The 18,015-nt window shown below is 35.6% G+C and overlaps 1 protein-coding gene across 5 annotated transcripts in view; it reads left to right on the top strand.

Moving 5' to 3' along the window:
* LOC136256895 (probable dimethyladenosine transferase) overlaps positions 1–18,015 on the top strand; it is a 28,549-nt gene that overhangs the window by 7,016 nt on the left and 3,518 nt on the right. For 4 of the 5 annotated variants that reach the window (XM_066049958.1, XM_066049956.1, XM_066049955.1 and 1 more), the window contains exons 6-12: positions 2,016–2,065; positions 5,021–5,144; positions 6,068–6,160; positions 7,713–7,777; positions 8,373–8,436; positions 8,487–8,593; positions 16,662–18,003. In XM_066049958.1, the coding sequence (XP_065906030.1) occupies positions 2,016–2,065; positions 5,021–5,144; positions 6,068–6,160; positions 7,713–7,777; positions 8,373–8,436; positions 8,487–8,593; positions 16,662–16,704 (546 nt within the window). In that variant the 3' untranslated portion in view covers positions 16,705–18,003. Of the gene's footprint in view, positions 1–2,015; positions 2,066–5,020; positions 5,145–6,067; positions 6,161–7,712; positions 7,778–8,063; positions 8,318–8,372; positions 8,437–8,486; positions 8,594–16,661; positions 18,004–18,015 lie in introns of those variants that run through there. The other variant, XM_066049960.1, reaches the window with a different exon arrangement.

Genomic DNA, 18,015 nt, shown 5'->3' with positions numbered 1-18,015 from the left:
ACTTCACTTTTGAGTCAGTAATTGATAGTTGGGACATGCATTCAGTCGAAAACATTATTTCTGGTGCCATGTTGGATTAGGGATCATATAATATATGGGAGGACACCCACACCTACAGATATACTCCTAATTCAGTCATGTGTATAGACTAAATCAGGGATTAAATGTCTCCTATAATAATATATATTTGCAGGTGTAGGTGACCTCCCTTGTTTCCCAACTTTTTTTTCTATGATCCTTAATCAAACTTAAAATTCTTTATGCTTGAACTTTGTTGAAAATGATTGTACAGGATTCTACTAAAAATTACTGAGTGGAGTTCTTGTCTAAGTCCTGTATGTGTATTCACTGGATGAGAACAACTTCATTTTGTTGCATTAGCACCTTCTTAAGGGAGTACATGATTGTTATGATGTATGTATGTTCCGTTTTTTAAAACCAGGTGTGTAGGCCACAAACTGGTTGAGAGCATACACTTGGTTTCCTGAAATTGTTTCTGTAAAAAACCTATCTATCTATGTTTGTCTGTACACACCCACATGGGCAAAACCATTAAAGTGTAAAAGCTACTAGCATGAGAAATACACATCCATGTAAAGGCTACTTGAAGCTGTGCTTTTTACTGAAGTTTTTGATACGGGTGTAGTTTGTGAGTAATCCATTGGACTTTGACAACCGAAAAGTAACTTATTAGTAGATACTAGATAAGGCCTACTGGCCTACCAGGCTTTTGAGCTGAAAGAGGGTGTGTCAATTCTGCATGTCTAAGTATAAAGAGTAGCCTTGAGGCATTCTCTAATTTGCATAGGATAACATGATAGACTAAAATAATTGAAGGTGCTTCTGTGCATTATTTGTGGTTAAAGTAGTTTGTTCTCTAGTTACGCTTCCTTAGCAGTGTATAGCATTGTACAGTGTAGCTAATGAATTACAAAGTAATTATTTTATGAATTACAAAATATGTTCAATAACATGCAAATCAATGATGTGATTAATTTGCATGTATGTACTTTTAAAACGTGATTGTTTAATTCTGTATTTAGGACAGTATTAACTGCCTGGGCAATTAGTTTTTGGAGTTAGCACAATATCGGCTTGTTTGAAAACTGAAATAATGTGTTTTACTGTGTGCAATACTTTCAGAATGAAAGTGGAGCTTAATTTAGCAACCTTTGTATTATTTTGAAAAAGAAATTTATGGACACTGTCCAAGTGTTCAGAGGCAACCAAATACGTACATAAAAGTATGAACTAAGTGTGTTAGTTGTAAATGTGTCCCTTTCTGGATAGTGAAATTTAAGTTTCAATTTTGAGTCTCCTATAGTTGTCTGTTAACAGTTTCCTGCAATGCTAAAAGTAGCCAAATTTGGCATATTCTATATATATATGTGCACACAGTATTATGTTCTTCCTGGTTAAACTACACTCAAATCTGACAAATGTTTACATGGGGAATTTCTATGAGAAGTATGTACACAAATTCACATTCACTTCTAGGGGAAATTACTGACTAGAATAATGTACTTTGTGAAGCCTTACAGTGTTAGTGGGATGTGTTGGTAAAGTTAAGCAAGTAAAGAGTAGTGCCCTTAAAAGTAAACTCTTGAGGTTACCTGTAAAGATTTGTTACCAGAGTTTGTGGGTGCTAAGTGGATTTATTTTAGTTGTGTTAGTATTCATATGGCTGTAATACTAGACATTATATGAGGCTTCATAGCAACTTTTGAACTTATCTACTTATAGTAGTCAATTATTATATGCATTCTGTTTATGTGTGTGTAGAAGAGGTTTGGTTATTATACATACAGTATTCCATACTTCATGTAAATATAGCAAAAGAATTTCTCAGATGTCTGCATAGATTCCAGGTGCCTTGCTTTGGTTGTCCAAACACACGTGTTACTGTAAACACATCATAGGATTACCTGTATGGCGTATAACCAACCTCCTCTGACATACCGTCTGTATGTGCATGTAGCTCAACTTGTGATTTATTACCTATTCTTCATTTGTAGATATCTTCACCATTTGTGTTTAAACTTCTGTTGCATAGACCTTTCTTTAGGTGAGATACGTATATTACTATTAGTAATGTATTATTTGTGATGTAAAGCAATCCTGAAATACTTATACTTCAAAGTAAAATTCCTAAACATCTTTTGATATGATAGACAGTTAACACATTATGCCTGCAAAGGTTAGGAATTTTAGTACCTTATTAAGGGATTAAATTACATTTTTTTGTCAGATTCATTACTATAGATTCATCTTAAATTCCTAAACATCTTTTGATATGATAGACAGTTAACACATTATGCCTGCAAAGGTTAGGAATTTTAGTACCTTATTAAGGGATTAAATTACATTTTTTTGTCAGATTCATTACTATAGATTCATCTTAAGTATGTACTGATTCAACATTTCTAAACTGTTTTTGATTTGATCCGATCAAATATATTTATTACCAGATCAACCAGTATTGTACTGATCTGATGTCAACTATATCATCATGTATGATGACTGATCTAACTCATACTCCTGTAGGATTTCTGTCTCACACTTAGCTTATAGGGCAATTGTAAGCTCAATAATGATTAAAGAGACACTCCATCAGTATTGTTTACATCATGAAGCCGTTTGAGTTTATGACGCAATATTACTTAGTTGATGACGTAAAATTAATAAAGTAATGGGCGAATGTTTTGTAATGTTGTACTTTATAGCTATGAAGGGATAACGAGATACAGCTGTATGTAATAAACGTTACACAACAACTTGAGCCATGTATTACAACCAGGTGGATGGTTGGGGAGTGACCATCGTGGTTTACAAGTTTACAACGTAACACAGCGATTGTTGTCAAGGCGCCTGTTTATAGAGAGTTTGCATATGAAGTACGGGCTTAACAACAGTTTCTAGGTCAGCCATGTTTGGGGGCAAAATGTGTGCGACAGCTGTTCTCAATGGTTTAGCGAAGTACAGGACATGTTCATTAGGTTAGTCACTTGTATAAACTAGGATAGCTGTAGTCAAAACCCATAAAGCACTATAATTCATGAGAAATCTACCAAAAATTAATGTTACACTTGTATATGTTAAACCTAGTTTTGATATTTATTTATAACCTTATCCTAGCTTCTGGCAGTGATACTCGTTGTGTTTAGCTTGTGGTGGCAAACCAAGAACATTCATCACAATTAGTCCCATTGAAATTTGCCCTCAAGTATGGCTGAGTAACAACAGTTGTCAAGCAATTGTTGTACGTGCATTTTGTATGCAAGCTCTCTATTCGTGTGCCACACTATTGCGCAGCTGGGAAAACATGTTAGGCTGTATCTCACCTGCCTAACTATTGATGTACAAGCCCAAAATCCTGCCATTTCTTGTGCACTTGCGGTATAGTGCAAAAGTGTGTATAATTACGGTTATGTAATTATTTCAGGGGATGTGAAATAATGTGTGGTTGAATGACTTCGATACCGACTGAGTGTCCCTTTAAAGTGTTGTTAATGGAGTTAGTTCCAATTGTGCTCTGGTCTCAGTTGCACAACATAGACAATAAGGCACCCACAAATATGTAATCTTCTACAGTGATGATCCATGTTTGGATGGCTTGTAAGCTGATACCTCACAGTTTAGTACAGCACTATTCATTGTTTCCTAGAAGGGTGGGGGTACTGTATGTTTCAAGAAATGCAACAAACTCTTGTGTATCTGTATGGCTTCTTGTTTTGTGGTCATCTGCAGCAATGGAAAGGAAAAGTATGTTGGTTATCAGAGACATCAGAATCAAATCAGCTTTTGTATTTAAAAAAAATTGGTTGTACCGATTTAGCTTAAATTGTCCACATTGGCTGCCAATCCTGTTCAGCTCTAAAAGTAGTTATCACACATACTTCCAATTGCAACCTTTATGAAGAGTTTACTGATTCTAGCCTGGTTGACAGGAAAATTGCTTACATTTTTCTAATAACATGTGCTGTAATCTGGATAAACCTTACTATAAAAGTTATCCTTGAAAACAATTACGCAATATATTTTATGTGTATATTCATGCAGTTATAGTCCCTAAGATGTCATTCTAGGGAAACACCTAGATGTACGTATATGAAAAAGCCACATCATTCCAATGATTTTGGTAATGGGTAGCAAGCAATCAACGGAAGACGTGCAGGGTATATTTTATGGAAAATTGTTAACGTAAAATTGATGATTATGGATGGCTAATCCCCAAATACCCATAGGAATTTTAATACCCTTACAATCAGTAGTCAGCTGACAATCGGGTTACAAAATTACCTATGTAGCAAACTCACCATTTTGGCATGCAGTCCCTAAAGTCCCTAGGGCATTGTGTATTAGACCCAATACATTCCTTACATTAATGTTGTAATAACAAAGCCATACAATTTGCAATAATTACATACTGATCTAATTTTTCTTAGCAAGCCAAAGTTCAGAGTTAGGACCAGAAAATTTGTGACAAAAATCAGTACAATAATAGGTGAAGATTAGTTCTGTACATGTGAAAACAATCCACCTCTTACTTTGGAACCAACATACTTTAGCCATGTTGAGATCCTTTTACATGGCCACTCTGACTGCTAAAAAGAGATTTTGCTATAATATTGTGATGATGCCAGCAAACTATTATGGCGGTCTACACATGTGGTGAAAAGTACTGAAATACCATCTACAATTTAATGATGTAAGGATTCTGGTCTGGTCTACGTCCATATGGATTCAGATAAACTTCCTTTAATTTTGCTTACACCTGCATCAGATAATCTTCCTGTATTTCTTTTTTGCTTATAATGTATGTATGTATGTATGTATGTATGTATGTATGTATGTATGTATATGTATGTATACGTATGTATACATATGCACACATTCTTTGTAAAAGGTATACAATATAGTACAGCTCTGTCTTGCAAGTGGATGGTTTATTACCCGAGATTTTAATTTATTGTACATTTTTATCTCAGTGGTACCCTTGCCATCTTGGTTAATTTTTTAGGTGTGCAGTACTCATGTTCCAAAGGGAGTTTGCTCAACGTCTTGTGGCAGAACCTGGTAGCAAATTGTATTGTCGGTTGTCAGTCAACACACAATTACTAGCTCGTGTTAATCATCTCATGAAGGTATACCCCTATTGTAACAGATATAATACTTTTACTGAGCATTTTTTCTCATTGCTTTATATTTGTATAACTATATAGCAATACTAACATTGCTTCTAATGTACTACAAAGTACAAGTAGAAAACAAATGTACAGTACAGCATGTCAGTACATATGTAACTTTTCCTAGTAACAATAGATGGCCAACAAAAGAGAAACAAACAGTGTAATTTGGAAAGGGAAGCACTTACAGTTAGACATCTATTGTTCAGTAGATATATACAACTATCCTTTCAATGCTATTTGTATACAATTCCTTATTACTCTGCAGAAATTGTTCAGACTTTCCAATATTTGATGCACCATATACCTTATAGAAGTTCTTGTTTTGAATTCGTACAAGAATAGCAACCAACCATCACACTGACAAAGATTAACAAATGTCATTTCAAGTTTATTTTATATAATGGTAATACTATTAGAGATGAAGTATACAAAGGAAGTTACAGTAGATAAATGAAAATATTCTTAAGTTGAAAGAGAAATAATATCCTAAACTAGCAAGTGAAATATGAAACTGTGTTCTTGGTTACTATGAAAATCTCCCTTGCTTTCACTATCATGTTCATTGTTGTTATCAATCTAGTAAAGATGTAATGAAATCAGATTAAGGTGTATTTAAAAAGACCTTTTACTGCAAAAGACCTTACTGTGTACACGTTTTGCAACTTCTGGGGGAATGACAGCCCATTGAGCAAAGGAGGTAGAGTTTACTAATTTCTGCAAACAAATTCCTTGAAGGTGTACTGTTTACCACATCAGCATCTTAAAAAATATACCTGTTGATCACATACTTCAGTAATTTGCATTAAGTTGTTATTTTCATAATTATGTAGTTAGGAGAAATGTGGTATTTTTGTTGCTGTCATTGTGTTTTTTTTTAGGTTAGCAAGAACAATTTTCGACCGCCACCAAAAGTTGAATCTAGTGTTGTGCGCATAGAGCCAAGAAATCCTCCTCCTCCAATAAACTTTAAGGTATGCATTAAGAAATGTGACCTCAAAAGACATTAATTGTATGATGGTAACCATATTATTGATGAAACTACATGCTACGCACACACACACACACACAAACACACACGCGTGTACACACACACACCCAATACACACACACCCGACACACACATACCCAACACACACACACACACACCCAACACACACACACACACCCAACACACACACACACCCAACACACACACACACACACCCAACACACACACACACACACACACACACACACACACACACACACACACACACACACACACACACACACACGCACACACACGCACACACACACACTCACCCAACACACACACACACACACACACACACACCCAACACACCCAACACACCCAACACACACACACACACACACACACACACACACACACACACACACACACACACTTGTCTTGTCTGTCCACTGCCTCTCAAGCCACGTGGCCCCAAATAAAGAGTTTCGTTTGTCAGAGGAGATTGGTCACTTGTCTCATGATCTTAAAGAATGTTTAACATTGATAGTCACCTCAAATCAATGCCAAATCTAAAAGACGAATTGTTTATCTATGCCATATATATGTGACTATCTCAACGAAAACCTGTCTAGTTTGCACAACCTCCAAATTTTTTATTTTTTTATTATTTCTCAGTATTATCTGCATTGTCCAAGGAATGGTTCACTAAAGTTTAAACCTTCTGTGATAAATAGTTTTGGAATTACAGTGCTAGAAAGTAGGAAGAACAAGGAAATCAATTGTACAGTGACTATACTAAAAATAAACTACAGGCGCTTGCATTTGCAGCCATAACTTCCGTTTAGATTAGTCTACAAAGTTGGAATTTGGCTTACAATGTTCACCATGGATTGACAGATCAACCAAGGTATAGTCTTAGCCTTGTAGTCACTTGCATAAAGGCGTATGAAGGTGGTTTTGTTGAAGAAACGGCGATAATTTTGTTTACGTTTACTGCTTCATAAACAAACACACGTGACACGCAAACCATTCGGGCTACAGAAATGAAACAAAGATTTTCAAATTCCCCATGAGTAGGTGAATAAGATGGTGTATAGTTTTAATCAATTTGAGTCTTCTATCTTTGAGTACTGACCTGATAAAAAACTTACATATTTTTTCTTGTAGCATGTGTAATTTTACAAATTGTTTTTAAATTTCGATTTTCTTAATACACTTGCTTATGCGAACTAGACGGGGTTTTACTGAGGCGGTCACATATGTCGCAGAGCCCTTACACTTCCACACTGCTTTCCTAATGCCATAATTGCACATCATAGGTTTATGATGCATGACAGGCCTTTCCTATAGCAAAGGTCATTTTGTGAAGACAAATATCTAGAAATATGAAATTTTAAAAGAGCTTGATTGGTCCCACAATTTCATAAGTAAATTTGTAGCTGAAGTTGGGATGACTCTGAATTTTTACCTACATACTTCATAATTGCTATATTGTCTTAGTTTATGCAGAGTGACATGATGTAACATTTTGTTTGTTTGATTCTAATTAGGAGTGGGATGGTTTGACTCGTGTCGCTTTTGTACGGAAAAACAAAACTCTCAACTCATCATTTAGGTAAGAAGTATACTGTACAGAACTTCAGAGTCAAAACATACCATAGAGCATTAAGGGTAGCAAATTAATTAATAAATGTATTCCTCACAGTACTCTTTTTACTGCATTTGTAAGCCTTTCTTAATTGCAAGCAACAAAATTTATTTTTAATTTTGTCTGTTGGAGATTCACGTTAAAGATAACTATGGCAGTATCAGTAGATATTTAGTGCATTTCATTTAACAAAAGACAACAAGTTGCAACTAGTTGCAACACTGTTATTATTGTTACCACTTATCACTTATAGGTAGCACATTCAACTTTCCCAAATTGCAGATGTTTATGCTATGTGGCTGAATTTGTGCAACTTCCTGTTCAGGGGATGTTCTGTATCCTTACAAGTATACTTAATCTTTTTTTTCTTTTAACTTTATCCTCTTTTGTTGGCTAGCCAAAGACTAGTTAGCATGTGCCTAAATATTAATAAACTCTTTGTCTGTGTCCATGCATCTCTGTCTACACCCAGTGTTGCTTGTGTCACATTGTAGAAAGCATGTTCAAGTATGGATATGTGTATACATATGCAATTATTGTACACACATTGATATAATTACAGATGCAAGGCAGTTCTTGAGTTGATGGAAAAGAACTACAGATTACATTGTTCAGTCAATTCAATAGTCAGTGCATTTGTTTACTGAATTTTAGACTTAACACTTTGACTTTACAGACCATACCACATGATTTTAATGCCAAAAACAAAGTGACAGAGTTATTAGAAAAAAGTGGACTAGCAGATAAAAGACCAAGAGAAATGGATGGAGATGAGTTTCTAAGGTAACAGTAACCACTTAGAAGACTATTTGTGACCAGGCATGCAGAATTGGACATGTGAGCATTAATTGGGATACTGTACCAGATCATGTACTGAATGGACCATACTGATTTTTATTTATTTATTTATTTATTAATGCTTTACAGCACAAGTGCTGAAGGTCTGTAGGACACCTGGTCCTACAGCCTGCTCAAAGACTTTAGCTACTTAGACTTTACTACTTAAGGTGTGTTTGAAAAGTTGGAGAGAGGAGAAAAAATCCATGACTGGACCTAGGTAGCCTCGAACCTGCAGCCATCCGATTTACGCTCGAAAGCTTACAGGAGTCTACCAGGTGGTCAGGATGTTTTCTCCTTGTTATTTTCATGTAATTATATCCATAGGAATTTTAGAGAGTAACTCATTATCTCTAAGTACCCGAAGTAGAACCAAATGATCTCAAGGAATGTCTGTATTCTGTAACTTGTATAGTCCCAAACCAGTAAAAGTTTAATAAGGGATAAAACTTGCATGGTTATAGCATCCTGATAGAAAGATAGCCTACATATAGTTTTTTCTTAAGTTTGTCTGGTTTTTACATACCTGATCACATTTGTGACTCACTGAGCAAAAACCCAACTTGTTCACATTTTCCTCAAACTTTAAAGTATTTTGTTGTGTAGAGGGAAAACCCAATGGGCTGTTAGAGTTTTAGCCTTATCTGGTAAGAGCTTTTGGAGTTATAGCGATAGACAACAAGAAGAGCAAAACAATCGATTTGTACAGTGCCTATACAGAAAAACATTTACAGGCACTCGTTTAATTGATCATAAGTCTCGAGTGCAATGGACTACAGAGTTGGGACTTGTGTCATTCTATGCCTTGAACTGGGGCATTTATCAAGGTGTAGTTTTTGGTTCATGCTATCAAACAAGGAGGCTGTAGAAACAGGTACAATAAACCACAATGTAAGCAAACAAACGTAGCTCACGTTTGCTTCATGGGTACACAAACAAAACAATGATGTTGTTACTCTCCATGAAGAGGTGTATCCATTGGTATATTAGATATTTTCAATTCATACTGTTTACTGAAGCGATTAAAACATACATAAAATTATTTATGTAGGTATTTCAATAGCATTTATCTCAAAAACAGAATTATGCAAACAAGTTGGCAGCAGATCTTACTCAGTGGGTCACATTTGTCAATGACCTCATCAAAGTAAATAACATGTTGATTTTTACTTTATTTACCTACTATATTAATTGTGACCGGATCTGCGAAAACCCGACATAATGGCGCAAACCTAAATTTTCAGTATAGGCTATTGATTGCAATGGGTAAAATATTTGCATAAATGAAAAAAAAAATCGTAAAATTTTTAAACGGTTTGTTCTTTGTGAAGAAAGGGTGTAATGATAAAAACATGGATATCATCTTATTCGCCTACTCAAGGGGAGTTCGAAACTCTTTGTTTCGTAGATGTAGCTTAAAGGATACGTGAGTTATGGGCGTTTGTTTACGTCACGTCGAAGCAATCGTACGCGACCAATTTTTCTTCACTGATTTCGTCTCTGTATGTAGTGAAAAAAGGCGGTAGGTGGAAAAACCTACCACGTAATGGACTCCCCTATTCATGGTGAACGCGATGGCGCAAGTTACAACTCTGTACTGCATTGCGTTTGTAAGTTACAATCGTTTTTGTAAGCAGCTGTAATATATTTTCCCAATACTTGCTGTACAAATCGATCTTTCTGTTGCTGCTACTTTGTAGGGCTGTAACTCCAAAAGTTGTTGGCATACAAGGCTGAAACTTGGCCAGAGCATACACTCAGCTAAGTAGATTATAAATATTCAATAATAAAGGATTTGAAAAATGCGCCATTATGTCGGGTTTTCGCAGATCCGGTCACAATTTTATTCCTTATGTGGTAATCAGTTCTAATTACTGTGTGTATATTATGATTTTCTATGTTGGTATTGACTAGTAACCTAGCAACCTGTTCATGATAACATTTATAGTAGTACTTTCCAGTTCTATTCTTCTTAAGTTATTAGAGCAGGTAGTTGATTTCCTTTACATATGGCTTCTGGATAGCTTCTATGGTTGCCCAATTACTGTAGATGTATTACTGTTTATCTCTAGCCTAGGGTAATTATAAGGAGCAGTTATGACTCTATTATCTGTACAAGAATGGGAATGTGAGCATTGCCACTTTCATAGCTATACATGTATGTATTAGCAAGAGTATGTAATAGTAACTGAGAGTAGTGCAGAGCAGTTTTGATATTTCATGAATGGTACGATATTGTTACTTGATATTTCGGTATAACTATATTATCGGTATGCCTTAGCTAGATGCCATTTTAGACCTTTACTAGATATAAAAGTACAGTTTCTAAACATATTTGCTCAAGACAGAATTGTGTTGGCAAGCTGATTGTAGTATATTATTGTACACCAGTCCATATCTTTTCCTATGTACACTTTTCATACTAATAATAAAGCTTTAAAAGACTTTTACAATCCACTTGATTGCAGTAGTAAGAAATTAGACGTTATCAAATACAGATATCGCGGTTTAACTAAATACTCGATATAATGCTCAGAGTATCAAGTATTATCTAAAATAACTGTATGAATCTACACAGATTTCATTTGTTTACGTTGCCATTAAAGGTTGCTGTGACTCGGCGACTAAACCAAGTAAAAACACAATAGCCTTTAAAAAGGGAATTGACTATTATTATAGTTCTGGCATCTGGTACTGGATAACCTGAAGGTGTGGCAACATGATCATTTGTGCCACCATTCCTTGAGCAACCTGGAGTTATGTTACACAGCTAAACAACACAGCAATTTAAGATCCATGCCCATGTGCACATTTCAAAATTCCATTATACATACGTGGATCATGGATTGATGTACTGTTTGACACACTTATTACTCAAGATCAATATCTCTGAAGTCATTGGTAAAGATGGTTACAGCAAACTAGTGTTGCACCGATATCCAAATTAGCCGATTATTCCGATAACCGATATTAAGCAACAGAATTAGCCGATACCGATAACCGATCCGATGTACACCAATAACACTAACACTCATCCTCATCATTATTAAATGGCTCATATTAGTGACATAACCATTGATATACAGCTCATTCTAGGCTAAAATGTATAGTTAGATGTATACCACAAGTAAAAGTTACTCATGGTAAACAGGTTTTAAGTACATTTTACTACTGCTATATACAGTTGAGACAAGTGGCTGGTACTACATAGAAACCTAAAAACCTCAATTTATTGTTGGGCATGGCCTAAAACCTGACAGTTTATTATGGGCATGGCTTGTAGTCACCGCTAAACCATTAACACATAACTTAATTAAAATGCCAAATAACTTATGTCTAGCCTCCCCCACATCATTATACTACACAGCACAGTGGAGATTAACATCGGCCTTGATTTAATCAAAACCGATTAATCGGCTAGTAGCCAATATCGCCCGATACTAGTAGCCAATATCGCCCGATACCGATTATTGAACCGATTATCGGTGCAACACTACAGCAAACACATGAAAATTATAAACGAAACATCACACTGTAGTTTTAAGTACAACATATAAAGCCATTAATAAGGATAAAATAAACAGACCAGCTAAAATCAATGTAGATAACACATAAAATACAAACATAAAGTAACTCCCTGGTCAATATACATACTTCATGCCTACATGTTCAATTGTCACTCATCACTGGCTTTTGTGAGCTTTGAGTACACAATCTTATCCTACACATTGCACAATGACCTCATTATGTTCTAGTCCCACTCAAGATGGAAGAATGGTAATGGTATAAAGCCTTTGTAATCTCCTTATTAAGCTCCCTAACTTATTTAACCAACCACAATATAGGGATTTTTTTGTTAACTCTGATGGAAAATGGGACAAATCTAAGTCAAAGGTAACCTAAATAGATGCATTTTTTGTTGCACTAATATATTAACTTCATGAAAGGCAAGTACAAGTTGACATACTTATAATAGTATACAACTCAGCAATTTTTTTCAACAGCAATTGGAATACACTATCTTATGCACCAGTCTAAACTTGCATAGCTATAGTAATACTCTGTATTAAAAGCACCTTGGGACCAACCAAAAGTGTCCTGATAGACACATTCCAAAATTACGTCACTGTCATAGCAACAGCCTTCCGCCATTTTGAATGGGGCCACTGACAATAATCATGATTGCGCTATGATGAAACATGATGAATGTTTCTGGTTAGACACAGGTGGTTATCAGGGTTGAACAAGTGCGAAGCATTGATAACAGTAATTTCCTTGTTTGCCAGTACAAGGAGGCATCTGGATGGTCAGCTGCTATTGCTGTCACTTTCATTAACACAGCAATAATGACTACCAGACAAAAGTGCTATCCTTGTCAACACTTCGCACCTATTCAACACTGATAACCATCTGCATCTGACCAGAAACATTAATTTGCAACCTTGAAGGCTTCCGTAGCCTGTTATTCAACAACACCACTTTTTCAAGCTGTTTTCATCATCATATTTTAACGTAGCGCAATCATGATTATTGTCAGTGGCCCCATTCAAAATGGCGGAAGGCTGTTACTATGACAGTGATGTAATTTTGGAATGTGTCTATTATCAGGGTGTTCTAATTTTCCAAGTTAAATGCTAAAGGATACTGTATAAAACATTACAAAGTATTCAGATTATACAGGTGTCCTCTTTTTTAAGTGTCTTGTTTAACAGGTTTCACACCATTGTAAGTATGTATTTACCCAGGATATGTGCTAATAGTTTTCTGTGTGTACTTTAACAGTTTATAGAGCTATTTAGGCTGCTGTTGTACTACAGAATGACTCCACCACCAGATTGGTTCTTTCTGTAGCAAAAGGTTACTTCAACTGCCCAGCAAAAAGTAATGCAGTTAAGTTAGGTGATAAAATGTAAGTGAAAGTAAACTCTCTCTTGCCGAAGTTTCACAATGATGCTCTTAATAACTTTTTTTATCCAAGTGGAATACTATAGGCCTGCATGCAATGTATTTTCAATGGTGGTGTTCATCACTTGTAAAATCCCATTTGTAAACTCTCAAAGCAAAAATAGTTTTGGTAATTTCAGTGTACATAACTACAGTGGAATGAGGAAGTTGTGATAGAACAGCTACACATCTTGTGTGATCAACTGCAATTATTAAACCACAGGTTTTCCTATACTTACAACTGACAGACTGAAGTCATTCAGATGGAATGCAGAAGTTAAGTAGCTTGATTTGATGTAACATCAGATTGCCTGCTTGTGTAGCCCCATACATTCATGATTACAACTCTGAATGCAGAAATCCTCCTAGAAAAGGGATTAAACTTTTTGTAAAGGGCTTACCTTGGTAACAAAAACAAGAAAGTTTGCATACTTATATGAGTACAATATACAAAATGCCAATCAGTAGGATGCAAATGTACAGAGGTAAACCTTTAAGGTCATATTTTCATGGACAACTATAGAAATCTGTTTTCTGTACTGGTACACTCTACCAGAAGATTTATCCATCTGCTAATTGGAAATCCCCATTTTAATAATTCTATTAAATCCTATCACATACTTCATCTGTCCCATTTGTGTTACAGTGCTGTCCTGACATAGTCACCATGTACAATTTGCTTGGGTTATGTACAACTCAGTAACTTACTTTTTCATGCGTACGTAGATGCCCCCAAAATCAATAAGTCAATCTTTTTCTATGAAACAGTTAAGGTTGATTTTGTGCTGTCTAGGGCATGTACATAAGAAGAGAATATGCATATTGGCACCATAGGAATAACCATAGTAAATTGCTGCAAAATGTAGTCATGTGTTGCATGGCACACATCATCACTTTCGATTTATTAAGCTTACTACTTGCTGAGGCATGGCTCAAAGGTAAATGTAATACACTTCCTATGAGTTTCTATGATTCCAGCTCAGTCATGGCCTGGAGTAACCCAATGATATCTGCATTTATAGGGTCAGATCTAAACTTAAAAAATATGCTTGTCTTAAACAAAGCACTGTAACGTTTGATGTATACTTCCTATCGCTATGCAGTTTACTACTGGTGGGATTGAAGCGACACCTACGGTTTTACCCTAACACTTAATTGTGGAGCTGCGACTCTCCATGCAACCTTTTGATAAAGAAGCATACAAATCCTTTATACTTTATAAGATGATGCATACCCCGATGGCTGCTCTTATCAAGTGTCATTCACTTCACCATTTCATTTTCCATTAGATTTATATATTAGTCACATGATTTAACCACACAATCGCATGGCAAGAACATTGTGATTTGTTCAGCGCTTCATAACAAAATAAGCCTTTGCAGTTACAGTGTGCATTCTCCATGTAGCCCAGCTTTCAATCAATGTGTAGTGTTAGGCTGAAGAGTCAGGATATCCTGTTTAATGTCTCCATTTATACCTGGATTGTGTAAACACGCATTCCCAAAAGTTCTAAGGGGGCAATAGTGAAATTTTCTATGATCCCTATTTAAACTTAAAATTCTAATTTTTCTTATATACTTGTTTATTTCCTTTTTTTGTGACATTATTATGACCGGTGAACCTGCACATACTACATCAAAAGAAAGGATGGCACCTGAGTTAATTTTTTCATCTGAATGTGCACCCCAGCTATTGATTATTGACTCCAAAGCAAAAAGGCCATTACACTTCATATGTTCTGCCCGTTTCACAGCATTAGAAACAAAGAACAGTAGGACATGTGGCTCTGCAATCATCCACATAACATATGAACAATTCCCATTACAAACATAGGGAAGCCATTGCGCTACCATGAATCGACACACTGGATTGTCAGCAAAAAGAAATGGGGCACAAAGGAGGACAAAGGTAAGCGTGCATTGTATGTACTGTGGCATGCCAAAAGGCACGTCTTAGGACGGAGCATGTTGCACAGTGAAAAATCAAACCTGTAACCTTAGCCGTTATCAAGTTACATTTACCTGAAGGCATCAGGCAGGCAGTTAGTAGTGAATTCCATTAACCATGAATTTTTTTTAGTGTAACAATTTATTGGAAGCATTTAGTGTTGCACTGAAGGCACTTTTGGGCTTGACTAATACTGCCAAAGTGGCATTGGGAAGCTGGTTTTTGGTGATATTTTTGGCCAGAAAAACCCAAACTTCCATGATCTCTAACATTGAAAATGCGTAGAGCATGGTATGGTTTCTTACATGTTAACTAGCCTGAAAGACACATGGTTCGTGGTAGTTGTTTACTTTTACCATTCCTAATATGGACTGTAGAATAACTATCATTGGTCAATTAAAGAAGCCACATTATGCTTATGCTTTTTTAAATGTTGCCTTCTGTGTTGCAAGAAGTTACTAAAACCCCTGTACCGGCCCTACTGGTTATTAAACACATCTTTGCATGGAGGGAAAGTTTGGTACTGTAAAAATTTATAAACTAAAATGAACTTACTGATTTTCCCTGTCTCATATGTAGCTATCTTTTGGTATAGGTATGTGTTCAGTTAACTTTTAAACCTAACCTGTGACTTTATCTTTAGTTTGTACTGTGAATTACTCTTTGACTTTTATTACTAGGGGCAGCCAGTTTCCTCCCTTATCCTAATAGCTTTCTTCTGGTAGGTTAGCTAGGTAATTAAGTCACTAGCAAAGCCTATCACCAAGTCCACATATAGGCCAGTACATTGTAAATGATTTGCTGTGTGGGGCCAACTGGACTGTAGTATATAGGGATCAATAAATGAATCATGTAGAAACAAGGAAAGTTCTTTCCATGAAAATACAAAATAAAGTGTGCTAACCATAAATGTGTTCTGTTATTGATTCATGTAAATAAAAGTTTCCTTTAACACATTTTGTATTACTCCCTTCTGTGATTGAAACTCCCAATTATTATGCATGTGAGTCCATCAGAGTTATGTAATATTTTCTGTTCTGCCCAAATATCCCTAGTCTCATAGTTTGTATCCATGTAAACACTTTCAGTTTTATCTGTTAAAATGTTATTTTTAATTCTGTAGCTTACTTGCAACATTTAATGATGGAGGCATTCACTTTTCCTGAAACTGTATGGCTCACATTGTATATACATATTATATATATATATATATATATATATATATATTGTTATACCATTAAATGTGTACTTCCTATTGTTGTTTGATGTGGTCTGCCAGTAACTGTACCTTTAGTATCATAACTACAGATATCAGTTTACTTAGTCAACCTTAACTAGCTACACACTAATATTAGTAACATTTTGATTTTGGTGCATGATGACTAACAAAATGACTTTACTTTTTGTCTGAAATACTAGTTTTTTGTAATGTTTGAATTTTGGGGTAGGTATAAACAGTGGACCCGGTACCAGACCCTTGAGGATCCAGCTCTCTTTGGAATTTTATACACTTCACTTTATTCTATACTTGTACTAGGTTCCGAGTAGTCTTGCATGACCAATCCACTTTTTCCCTGTCACAGTGTCTCACACGATGTTTGTGTCAATTGCCACTTGCCTGCTGCACAATGTGCATATACTAGTCTATTATGTTGCCTAGCTACTAAAATTGAATTGTGTAAAATTCCAAAAAAAAAAGTTGGATCCTTGTGGATCCCCTGGTCCTGGGTCCACTGTTTATACCTATCCTGAGTTTTGAAAAGGTTCAAAGTCTATTAGAAAAACAAAGTCAATTTTTTTCTCTTTGGAAGGACACGTAGCAAGTATACATTCATATAAAGTTTTGTCATCATTCCTTTTCTTTAAGCAGTTCACCTATATAGTTGATATGTAGGTTATGAAAATGTGATGTGTGGTTGTAGTCACATAAAGCTATTTGACTGTATCATTAAGTGTGATAACTTGTACAAATTGGTTGTCACACTTTCACGTTGATTGTCTGTTATTGAATTTTTAAATGATACTTTGCAACACATTAAGAATGGAATGCATTTATCGTTATGGTACACATGATTAGTGTTGCTAATGTGTGCAAACCGAAAATGGGTCATTACATGGTAATCCGGAAGTTCAATAGTCTATAAAACGACGGCAGCACAGGTAACGATCTCAAAAGCTGATTTAACAAGATAAATTGAAATCGGAATAAGATGCAAGCTGTCTTAGTTTCTGTCTCGTTGCTGGTACTAATAGTGAATTCTCATCCTATATGTACTTCTGGAGGTAGTGAAAATGCTAGTGTGATGGATCAATTCTGTACTGATAACATCACTGCTGATAAGATGTTCTTGGATAAGTGGTTGGATTTCAGTGATAATTCTAAAGGAATTGATCAACTTCGTCGTCGTAGTAGAAACAGTGTGGCCAGTATAATACTTACACTACAAAGCCAAAACCCTATAAAGGTATGTAACTTT

Source organism: Dysidea avara, chromosome 5, assembly GCF_963678975.1.
Source record: "Dysidea avara chromosome 5, odDysAvar1.4, whole genome shotgun sequence".
NCBI classification, from domain to species: domain Eukaryota; kingdom Metazoa; phylum Porifera; class Demospongiae; order Dictyoceratida; family Dysideidae; genus Dysidea; species Dysidea avara.
Note: the sequence above shows the minus strand (reverse complement) of the source record. Positions and strands in the feature narration are given on the sequence as shown.